The 12,152-nt window shown below is 37.0% G+C and overlaps 1 protein-coding gene across 5 annotated transcripts in view; it reads right to left on the bottom strand.

Annotated features, from left to right (window-relative positions):
- CDCA2 (cell division cycle associated 2) overlaps nt 1-12,152 on the bottom strand; it is a 52,729-nt gene that overhangs the window by 14,495 nt on the left and 26,082 nt on the right. For 4 of the 5 annotated variants that reach the window (XM_012435343.2, XM_064368691.1, XM_012435342.2 and 1 more), the window contains exons 9-13: nt 10,511-10,601; nt 9,778-10,022; nt 7,971-8,049; nt 6,481-6,569; nt 5,243-5,380 (exon numbers count right to left, since the gene is read on the bottom strand). In XM_012435343.2, coding sequence (XP_012290766.2) covers nt 5,243-5,380; nt 6,481-6,569; nt 7,971-8,049; nt 9,778-10,022; nt 10,511-10,601 — 642 coding nt within the window. The remainder of the gene's footprint in view (nt 1-5,242; nt 5,381-6,480; nt 6,570-7,970; nt 8,050-9,777; nt 10,023-10,510; nt 10,602-12,152) is intronic. The other variant, XM_012435345.2, reaches the window with a different exon arrangement.

Here is a 12,152-nt window from a genome sequence, read left to right as displayed (position 1 = left end):
GGGCATGGTGGTGTATACCTGGAGTACCAGCTACTAGGGAGGCTAAGACAGAAGAATCACTTGAACCCGGGAGGCAGAGGCTGCAATGAGCCAAGATCTGTTCCCAGGAAAACAAAACAAAATGTAATTCAACAAAACACAAAAACCATGATGGCAATTTTCCCTAGTATCTCCTCAAAGTTGACATTTCTCCCTTGGCCCATAATTTTTTTTTAAGCAGTTGGTCTAATCAGGACCCCAATAAGATCTCCACACATCCCATTTGATGAATATGTCTTTTACTCTCTCTTATTCTATAGCTCCTTCTTTTACTTCCCTTGACATTTATTTGGTGAATCTATGCTGTCACAATGACAGGATTTCTTTAAGGCCGAATAGCATTTCCTTGTGTGTGTACACACATATTTCTTTATCCGTTCATCTGTTGATGGATACTTAGCTTGAGTCCGTAACTTGGTTATCGTTCTTTGATATACTGATTTCATCTTCTTCGGATACATACCCAGAAGTGGGATTGCTGGATCATATGGTAGTTCTATTTTTAATTTTTTGAGGAACCCCCATACTGTTTTCCATAATGGCTTGTGAAAATTGATTATTTGGAGTTGTCATGTCATAACCAACTACAGTCCAGAGACCAGGGGGAAAAAATACTTGGATTGTAAGACTAGATTAAACTACCACCATCACTCACCAGTCAGAACTTACCGACTCCCCAAAACTCTGCTTAGAGCCAGTGAGTTTTCTTTCTAAATAATATGTAACATTTCTCTTTATACTAAACATTCCAACTTTTTTTGTTGTTCAGACATATCAAACACCACCTCAGTCTGTGTGTATGCCTCAAATGGCAGTTATGTTTTCCCAAATAAAACGTTTTGTTTAGAGATTTAGCTCTGTATTTTTAGTTGACTCTGCCAATCAAAACAGGCTGCAGCAATTTACATTCCTACCCACAGTATACAAATGGTTCCCTTTTCTCCATATCCTCTCCAACACTTGTAATCTTTCATCTGTTTGATAGTAGCCAGTGATAACTCATTGTGGTTTTAATTTGCATTTCCCTGATGATTAGTGATGTTAGCCATTTGCATGTCTTTTGAGAAATGCCTATTCTGGACCTTTGCCCATTTTTAAATTAGTGTTTTCTTGCTATTGAGCTGTTTGAGTTTCTTATATATTTTGGCTATTAACCCCTTATCAGATGTATAGTTTGTAGTTACACTATCTTCTCCCATTCTATACGGTGTTTCTTTCCTCTGCTGATTGCTACTATGATGTCATATCAGCCTTTTATCTAATGTTTTAGCAGCTTTGTTGAGCATTTTTTATTTATTAGCTGAAATTATTTTATAAACAACTTCTCCCTCATCAACTATTTGTTTACCCAAAATAGAGCTCAAATCTTACTTTCTCGTTATCAAAAAAAATGAGTAGCCTGGCAAGCTTCTACAGTGGCCACTACTTGAAAAAAGTGATAACAAACTTATGTGTTATTTCATGATTATACTTTAATGCCTTGCAATGCTGATGGTCTTATCTGGTCCGTGGAAGCCCCCTGAAGATGGTTTCGTGTCCGTTAACATGACACCATTAGTTTTTTTTAGCATCGTTCCTTGTACTCTGGTACAGACTCAGCCAGGTTTGCTTTCTAGATTTGTTGTAAATCTGAAAGCAGCCATTTCACCAAGGGACCCTAATCCCTTTTAACTGGTATGTCTAATGACAGTCTATGCACCAGGGATGCTCATGAATCTTAAGCTTTATCAGCAGATAGAGCTGGACAATTCTTTTAAATGGAAAATAACATGAGTTTTTACTCTTATTTTTAAATCAAATTTAGTCTAATGAAGTTTTAAATTTCTTTGATTTAAAAATTTATCTTTTGTCTCTTAGCTAACATCTTGATTCTTAACGAGGGGGAAAACTGCTTATTTCCTTTATTCTAAATTGAATGCTTCTATTGAGTGTTTCATATTGTTTATAATTTCTTTGTACTTATTTTTGTCCTTAAGATTTATCCACCTTATATTCAAATTTCTAGGTTTGAAAAAAATTTTTAATGAGGTTAAGCCACCAACTTCACATAGTAAGATTAATTTGTCAAATTTTGCTTTCACTTTTTAGAGACTGTTCTCTTTCTCCTCATTTTGGTTTATTTCATAGTCAGGTAAAACATTTACATGGTGGTCCCACAATCCAAACTAAAACACAGTACACACTTAACCAAGTCTAGCTGGCATTCCCATTCTCTCCTGTCTCCTCCCTTCTCCCTATTGCCAGTTTTTTCTTTCTCTTTGGTTTACTCTTCCACTTAAAACAAAAATTATAACACCCTATATATGTGTGTGTATATATATACATAAACCATTATTATTTTTTAACGTTCTCTACTTTCTTAGACAAAGGGTAATGTATTAGTTTGAAAGGCTGCTGCAATAAATGTCAGACTAGGTAGTTTAAACAACAGAAATTAATTTTCTCTGTTCTGGGGACTGACAGTGTAAGATCAGGACGTTGGCAGGCCTGGTGACTCTTGAGGCCTCTCTCCTTGGCCTTCAGATGGCCATTTTCTCACTGGGTCCTCACATGGTAATTTCTTTATGGACATGCTTCCCTGGTGTCCCTTTGAGGGTCTGAATTTCCTCCTCTTATAACAACACCAGTTAGATGGATTAGGGCCCACCCTACGGATCTCATTTTAACTATGAAGTCTCCTAGATTCTCTTGTTTCCAGTCTTTCTTTTGCTCTACCTTCTGGGAGACATTCCTTAACTTTAATTCCTCTGTCCAACTACTAAATTTTATGATTTTGCAATTCCTTTTTCATAACATCTTGCTTTTATTTGGGTCATATTTTCTTAAATTGGAATACATAAAGTATTTATTTATATAAAATTTCCTTCTATTCTTTGAATAATCTATTTCTCTGACATCAGTGTTTAACCTTAACATCTCTTTCATGGTATTTCTTCTATTCAACTGTCTGTTTCTTATTTAAGATTGGTAAGTTGGTATAGGTCTCCTCTGCTTTCCAGCTCAGTCTCTTTCTTGCATGAAGATCCTACCCAGGAATTCTGTGTGGGGCAGAGCAGGGCACAATGGGGAGTGTTAACTGTCAGGCTTTGCATTAAGGCAGGAGCTGGTTGTCAAGATTGTGGGACTTTCCAAATGCCAGAATGAGGGCTTTAACCTAGATGACAACATCTGTTCTGAGCATCAGGGTGGGAGGAGGATGGCATGCCAACTGGTGCAAACTGTCCCACATACAGGACTTCAATTAATACCTCGGTTTTTCAGTACCACCTCTCACTCTCACCATCCATCGTACCTGCCAATTCTGGGCCAGGGTCTCTTGGGATTCCCATGAACAGGCCGGCTCCCAGCTCCTCTCTAGCTTCCTCCTAGCACATTCTGAGCTGTAAATCTTTCCACCTTTTTTATCTGTCAACATATTCCCATCTGCTTGGTCTTCTAGAAATTCATTGAAGGCTGTCGTCTGTTGCTTAGTACCTCTCCTCATTCCTTTCCTCCTCTCATTGCTATTCTAAGTCTATTCCTTTTTATTACATAAATTGTATTAATTCAGCAAGGTCCGGGGAGGGATTGCAGTGAGTTAATGCTCAATCCTTTTTGTACTTTCCGGCCATAATTTTACATGAATAAATAGGTGCATATTCTTTTTAACGTGCTTTAAAATTTTATATATATATATATATATTTATATATACACACACGCAAAGGAAGAAAACTGATTTCTAATGTAATAAGCTGTATACATATTTTTGAATTAATAGTATTTTTTTCAGCAAGATAATCTTTCATCATTTTATCAGGAGTGTGTGACCTAAAAAGGGAAAGCAGGAAAACACCCACTTTCTTCTGGATTTTATGACTTAAGGATATCTGTGCCATTCAGCCAAGAAAAGCAGTCATTTTTATTTCATGGAGGAGGAATGGAATTTATAGAATGTTCTGGCTATGCGTGTGGACGGTAAGTCTGGTTTTAGAAATGTTGATTTTGACATAGCATGGTTAAAGACAGATGCCTAGTAGGTAGTTGAACACAGATTTAAAGATCAGGAAGTTATGGTCTTCATATATGCTCACTAACCATGAAATTACCCAGAAAATAAATAATTTGCAAGGTAAAGAGGAGAATTCTGGAAAATACAAACATTTAACAATGGGGGACAGAAAACAAACCTTAGACAGAGACTGTACAAGAGTGTTCCACCACATCAAATGCTACGATGTCCAGTAAGAACAGGACTGAAAAGCATGCACTGGCTTTAGTGTTAAAAATAAAGTGAAGTGGCAAAGTGGTGAAGAGGAAGGCCAGATGGCAGTGAATGTGTAGGAGTACTACCCTCAACTCCTGTGTGAGTGTCTCGGTCAGATGGGGGAGAGGATAACTCAGTATGACTGGAAATTTTGCTGGATGGATGAGGTGGAAGGAAAAGGATCTGGAATTGAGATTCCTGACAAGAGTTGGAAACATTTCACTCAGTTCAGGATGAACAGGGAAATGTGAACTTAAGGTGTATCTGAAAGCTTCGTAGTGCAGAAGGAATGCCAGAGTAAGGGAGTGAGTAGGCTGGATGGACAGGAAGATGGGGTCAGAGAATGAGCATTGCTGTAACTGCAAGGGTGTTAGGCAGTAAGAAGTTGTAGGAATGGCAGCAAGAGTGAGTAGGTGGCTTCAGAGTAGTGGAGACCAGATCACTGAGTTGGAGAAGGAAAAGGAACTGGGTTAAGGTGTTAAATTGGCTAACCATGTGGACGGTAAGGGTATTTGAGGTGATGAGAAGTGTTAAGAAAGACTGACAGCTAGTTTCTTCATTTCTCCTTAAATATAGGGAAAAATTGGATTCTGCAACTGGAAGAAGAGAATCTAACAAGTAGCAAGTGGTGCAGTCATCCCTGTCTAAAAAACTCAGGATTCCCAATAGGGTGAGATGTTATATTCAAAGAGGAGAATCAATTTCAGGTTTGAGTGCCTATTAATTTACTGTGCAGGACGTACACAACACAAGATGATAAGACGCAAAAGTATCCCTTAGGTAATTCAGAGTTACGTATATAGCCCCCTATCCCACGCACCACATACTACTCCGTAAGATTGCATTAATAATCTTGGTCCAATGTCAACTGGAAAAAAATTTTTTCTATATTTTCCTAATCATACAATAAGGAAATACACCACTTCTACTCTGTATTCTATCTTTAAACACATGCTTACCTGATTCTTCTTAGGAAGTGCTCTCTTTGTACACTTTGTTTCTTGAGACTTCCTCCTATTAATTTTCTTTTCTTTATAAGGCTGAACTTCTGTATTCAGTAAGTTGCAAACACTCTCTTCTACAAAACTGACCAACTGCTATAAAGAAAGTTTAAAGTGAGGATACCATAAACCACAGCAATTACATGTTAATGTGCAGCTCTCATTCTTGTTGTGCTTCCCAGGGTATTTCTACCACTTTAGATCTCATTTCTTAATTCACAAATCCTATTAAAAGCACTATAATGAAAACTGGTGGAAATGGTAATTGCCAATTTCTAAAATACAAAACGCAGACCCAGAAGCATACATACATTACCCAATTATATTACGGAAGAAAGAAACACAGCTTAAAAATTCATTAATTCATAGGAAAGAAAACACAGCTTAAGAATTCATTAATTCATAAGAAAGAAAACACAGCTTAAGAATTCATTAATTCATTTATTCATCAACTACTCATTAAGAACCTAAAATTTAGCACCTAACTGCTGGGTTATGGGGAAAAAAAACCATTATTTTTAGATTATCTACGTTTGAATCCTGGGTTTAACATCCAGCCACATAAGCTAAATACCCTATGACAGTATATGTTTATACTTTATGATGTTATAAACAAAAATCCAAATTTTATCTAATTTAACAAAATGGCAATTTCACCTCAATGAATTCACAAAATCATATAGATCTCAAACAAATTTTGTTAACCTCCACATTAACACAACTCTGAAAGCATCTCAGTTTATTAGATTTTTCTTCTACTAGAATTAAAATTAAATCAGAAACATGTAATCACTTTATATGTTACATGTTAGACAGGATAAAGTATTAGCTTTGGCACCATCGTGGCTCACTGCAATCTCCACCTCCCTGGTTCAAGCAATTCTCAGCCTCCTGAGTAGCTGGGATTACAGGTGCACGCCACCATGCTGAACTAATTTTTTTGTATTTTTAGCAGAGAAGGGGTTTCACTGTGTTGGCCAAACTGATCTCAAACTCCTGACCTCAGGCAATCCACCCGACTCGGCCTCCCAAAGTGCTGGGATTACAGGTGTGAGCCACTGTGCCCAGCCAAAGTATGACTTCTTAATGACACTGATTAAACCAAGATTTCACCCATTATCATTTGATCATGAAAACAGAAAAGGTATATTGCATGATTTAAAAACAAATACATTGTGCCAAACACAAACACTTACATTTCTTCTGTTAGAAGTCCTTGTTATTCTACCGACTTTACAAGAGGCTATTTTCTCATGGTTATTTGAAGAACTAAAGGTATCAGTGCCTGATAAACAAGACAAAAGCCGAATCAGAGTAGGAAACACAAAATTTTAACATGGATCTTCCTTTAGAAACACTCTGTTTAGGATAGTCACCTTTAATGCCATATCTCAACAAAAATAAGAAGAACCAAGTGGCACAAATTTTGAAATCCAATTTTTTTTTTCATTTAAAAAAACTTTAAGCTTACTGGATACTCAAATTTTCACCACTTTCCATGGTGACTGCTTAATATATTACCAAGCTAAGATAGCAGAATAAATCACATTACAATAAATGCATGTTATTTTCACAAACGTCCATTTATTCCAAGATACATTTTGTATACTGAAATCACAAAAAGGACATTAAGATAACCATGAAAATACTTATTTTTAAAATGTTTTAAATTTTATTTAAAGTGTAGAAATTTTATTTTGACCACTTTTTAATTTGAGATGGAGTGTCATTCTGTCACCCAGGCTGGTGTGCAGTGACGTGATCTCAGCTCACTGCAACCTCCACCTCCCAGGTTCAAGTGATTCATCTGCCTCAGCCTCCCAAGTAGCTGGGATTATAGGCGTCCACTACCACGCCTGGCTTTTTTTTTTTTTTTTTGTATTTTCAGTAGAGACGAGATTTCACCATGTTGGCCAGGCTGGTCTTGAACTCCTGACCTGAAGTGATCCACCTGCCTCGGCCTCCCAAATTGCTGGGATTATAGGTGGGAGCCACCATGCCTGGCAGATGACTTTTAATGATATAAATTAAAGACGGTATGTGTTTAAGGGTATGGGCTTTGGAACGTAATAGACCATGGTTCAAATTTTAGCCCTAACTTAGTAACGCATGGCTTGGAGTCTACTACATTTGGTTTATGTCAACAAGAAGCCATTAAAGGGTTTCTGCCAAGGTAGATACCTGAATAAAGGTGCCCATCCCGTGACATCTGCAAGCTAAGTCCTGGTTTGTCAGAAAAGCTGGGAGCAATCTCTGTTGCTTTGTCATAATCATAACAAAGTCAAAGACCTTAGAAAGCACATGTGCTAAAATGACGCATTAATGTTGAGGAAAATGTCTGGATATTTAAGAACGATCCTTACAATCCAGATGTCAATTCTGCAAACTGTGAACAGCAGCTTGTCATTGATACTTAAGAGGTGAGAGGCTAACACCACTGCTTCTAACAACAAAATGGGGATCCCATCTGAGGAAGTGAATTGTGGGTGACATGAAGTATGAGGCTTGGAATGGAAAGGGATGAATGAACGGCTTCATATCAGCTTTCCAATACTATTAGGTTTTTTTAAAACCAAGTATATGCTGTGGTAACAAATATAAAATTTTTAAAAGAAAATAAAAAGTGTCAACGTATTCACATATTGAAAATGACATTTATGATTTTAAGATAAACAAAAGTTACTACCTGAAAGAGTTTCGGAGACTGATGACTTATTAGGAGAACTCAGAACAGCAAATGATACTTGAAGTGGTTCTATGTTTTCCTAAACAAGGAAAAAAGAATAGAAATTAGATATTTTTAAATTCAGTGAATATATAATGTGCCAAAAAGAAAAATAACAACTTATTTTGGTAGGAGAAACTATAATAAGCATAAAGATGGGTAATCAAAAAGATTCTGAAAGTCAAAGCAAAACAAAGAGACCGAATATAAAAATATATGTAGATTATATCATTTACCAATCATGTTTGCAATGAAATCATTTTCTTTTTTTTTTTTTTCTTTTTTGAGACGGAGTTTTGCTCCTGATACCCAGGCTGGAGTGCAATGGCACGATCTCGGCTCACCGCAACCTCCGCCTCCTGGGTTCAGGCAATTCTCCTGCCTCAGCCTCCTAAGTAGCTGGGATTACAGGCACGCGCCACTGTGCCCAGCTAATTTTTTGTATTAGTAGAGACGGGGTTTCACCATGTCGACCAGGATGGTCTCGATCTCTTGACCTCGTGATCCACCCGCCTCGGCCTCCCAAAGTGCTGGGATTACAATGAAATCATATTTACTAACTGCAATCCATCAAAATACTAAGACAATTTTTAAGCGAAAGTACAAAAAATGATCCACTGCTAAATTTCTAACTCCTACAAAGAAAATTTAAAAGTTCATTCATAAACACAGTTTAACGTTATAATATTATTCAGGGAACTCCAAGGTAAGATGGCAAACAAATACAGATAGCAAATCTTTCCCACATAATTGCTGGTAAGATAGTAACTGTTGCTTTTGCATAGACATTTGTCAGTTTGAAGAAATTCCCTTTTATTACCATTTTGCTCAAAAGTTTCATTTTGTTTTTTAAATGAGAAATGGATATGAGATTTTGTTAAATGCTTTTTCTATATCTACTCAGATGACCACATTTCTGTATGAATCTTTTAACAAGGCAAATTACACTGATTTGTTTTCAAACATTAAACAACATTGCAGCCGAGGCTAAATCTCACATGGTTATGATGTATTCTTTTTATATATTGCTATGCTTACAAGGATGCTGAACTGAAGCTTTGTTCTCTTGTAATCTCTGTCTGATTTCGGCACCAGGTTAATGCTGAAATCACAATGCTGACATCAATTAACCCAGCCCTTCAATTTGTGGAAAAACTTGTGTAGAATTAGTATTTTAATCTGCTCAAATGTTTGGTAGAATTCATCAGTAAAATAATAAAAAACTAGCCAGGCATGGTGATGTGTGCCCATAGTCCCAGCTACTCAGGAGGCTAAGACAGGAGGACAACTTGAGCCTGGAGAGGTTAAGGCTGCAGTGAGCCATGAGCGCACTACTGCACTCCAGCTTAGGAGACAGAGTAAGACCTCATCTCAAAAAAAAAAAAATAAAAATAAATCATCTATACCTAGAGTTTTCTTTGTGGGAAGGTCTTAACTACAGTTTAAATGTCAAGTTGATATAGGGCCATTGAGCTAATTTATTTCACCTTTAGTGAGTTTCGGTAGCTTTGTGTTTTCCAAGGATGGCATCCAGTTTACTTAATTTGTCAAATTCATTGGCATAAAGCTGTTCAATATGTACAAGGAGTCAGGGAAGTATTATTTCTAATGGGGAAAAATTCATAAAAACTTACATAGAAAATAGATTAATTTAAACCATGGTATATCATTTAGTCTATCTCATTTCAAAGCATAGTTATTGCTCATGCAAAGCAGGGTAGGTCTGATGAAAATATAGGCAAGTTTGTTTAACACTTTTCACACTTACAAGATTCTCCCCTTTGTCATCAAAATCTGGCTGAGGTAATGGCTCAGGAACTGGTGACTGCTCAAGCAGCAGGGAACTGAGACCACTCAAGTCCTTTTTACAAACAGGTGTTCCTCCTTTACGCAATGGAGTATTTGCTGGCAAAGATTCATCAAACACTTCCGGGCTTAACTCCTCTCCAAAAGTAACTCTTTTCCGCTTCCTCATATTTAGAAAGGCCGGTGCTTCCAACTTTTCTTCATCTTCTATAATTAGATAATAAATGAAAGTAACTTCTAAAAATTAAGCTAGATTTCTTATCTAAAAGGCATAAACTACAATCTTTTAATGTGATTATATTCAGCTATTATTTATATAACAGCTAGCAAAGCAGAGCTACATAATAACTATTGGTAGAGCAAATTCAAAATGGAGAAAATAAGCACATTTCCAATTAAAATTTGGTAACAGATTTCCAAGTAAAATTTTGCATGAACATCTTAAAGGTTTATAAAATTGAAACATAAATTTTCTTTACAAATTCCACCACTAAGTAAAACTGGATTCATGAAATGGACAGACTAATTCTGAGGCTCTCCAAGGAGGTTCTATCCCTCTCAACTGTTCTTCATTCACGTGTTATTTCAGACACATCAAGGTATTAATAGACCACTGAAAACTCTATATATTACAACAGGTTTTATTAACAAGAAAATGATATTTATAAGCTTAAAAACAAATAGGAATTTCTTACCCACTTCTCTATCTTTACAATAGTTTTCGAGACTTGGGATTACGCTCGGATGAGTCCCATCTTCATCACCACAGAGGTTGTTACAGTGTTCCTAAATAGAACAAGCATCGAGGAATAATTTTACATATAGAATTAAACAGACATCATTAAGAATGACAGTTCTGAATTTCTCTGTCAACTGCAGATACTCCAGTATTAAAGATTACCTTTATTTTCATTATTGTTCTGGCTCAAAACCATTACATCAGGCACAAATCAAAACTAGGTCCCCTAGATACTACTTTAGAAAACAGCATTTTACGCTAAAATTAAAGCACAGAAATAAACAAACATGGGTCAAATTCATTCTACGTTCGATCTAGCAAATAAAGCTAAGGAAAACGTGAGTAGCTAGAATAATAATATGGTCATCCCTTGGTATCTACGGGGTATTAGTTTTAGGGCCCCCCTGAAGATATCAAAATCTATGGATGCTCAAGCCCCTTTTATAAAATGGCATAGTATTTACATACAATCTGTGTACATCCTCCTGTACACTTTAATATTTATAATATCTAATACAAAGTAAATGTCATGTAAAGAATACTCTTCGTTTTTATTTTTTTTGAGACAAGGTCTGGCTCTATCGCCCAGGCTGGAGTGCAGTGGTGCAATCTCAGGCCTTGGCAACCTCTCTCCCAGGTTCAAGCCATTCTCCCGCCTCAGTTTCCCGAGTAGCTAGGACTACACCTGTGCACTACCATGCCCAGTTAATTTTCGTATTTTTTGTAGAGATGGGGTTTCAGCATGTTGCCCAAGTTGGTCTTGAATCCATGAGCTCAAGCAATCTGCATGCCTCGGGCTCCCAAAGTGCTGGGATTATAGGGGTGAGCCACTGCGCCCAACCTAAAGGAACACTTTTAAATGGCATTGTTACAATGCACTGTTAATATGTATGGTACAATACTGTTATATGGTATTGTTTTGTATTGTTTTCATGTTTTATGACTTTTTTCCCTCGTAATTTTTGATCTCTGGTTGGTTCAGTCCATGGATGCAGAAACAATGAATCTGAAGGCTACATGTACCATATATGGTGTCAAATGAGGAACACTATATAAATGATCTGAGATACAAGAACTGCACTAAGACAAGAAAAAAGCCAACAGTTAAATGGTATAACATCGTGTTCTTTTAAATGTGGGAACCACACCTATTCTTAGTATTTAAATCTTTTTACATTATTATATTCTTGAGGAAGAAACAAGGAAATAAGGTAGCATTTGTCCCTGAGGGTCTCTCCAAATGAAGATTACAGTGTAGGCAAGTTAGGAAGAAAGGGATACTGTAAGCCCTGAGGAAAAAGACAGAATAAGCCTAAATAAACCAGGGCCCCTGGAGCTCAGCAAGAGAGAGCCAGGCCTGCAGACTGGATTAAAGTTCCCTCTTTTTTTTTTTTGAGATGGAGTCTTGCTCCGTAGCCCAGGCTGGAGTGCAGTGGTGCGATCTTGGCTCACTGCAACCTCTGCTTCCCAGGTCCCGGTTCAAGCAGTTCTCCTGCCTTAGCCTCCCAAGAAGCTGGGATTACAGGGATGAGCCACCATGCCCAGCTAATTTTTGTATTTTTTAGGAGAGACGGGGTTTCACCATGTTGGCCAGTGTG

This window comes from Aotus nancymaae, unplaced genomic scaffold (assembly GCF_030222135.1).
Source record: "Aotus nancymaae isolate 86718 unplaced genomic scaffold, 86718_ANA_hifiasm-v0.15.2.pri h1tg000079l, whole genome shotgun sequence".
Classification (NCBI taxonomy): domain Eukaryota; kingdom Metazoa; phylum Chordata; class Mammalia; order Primates; family Aotidae; genus Aotus; species Aotus nancymaae.
This window is presented reverse-complemented; position numbering and strand designations above follow the sequence as displayed.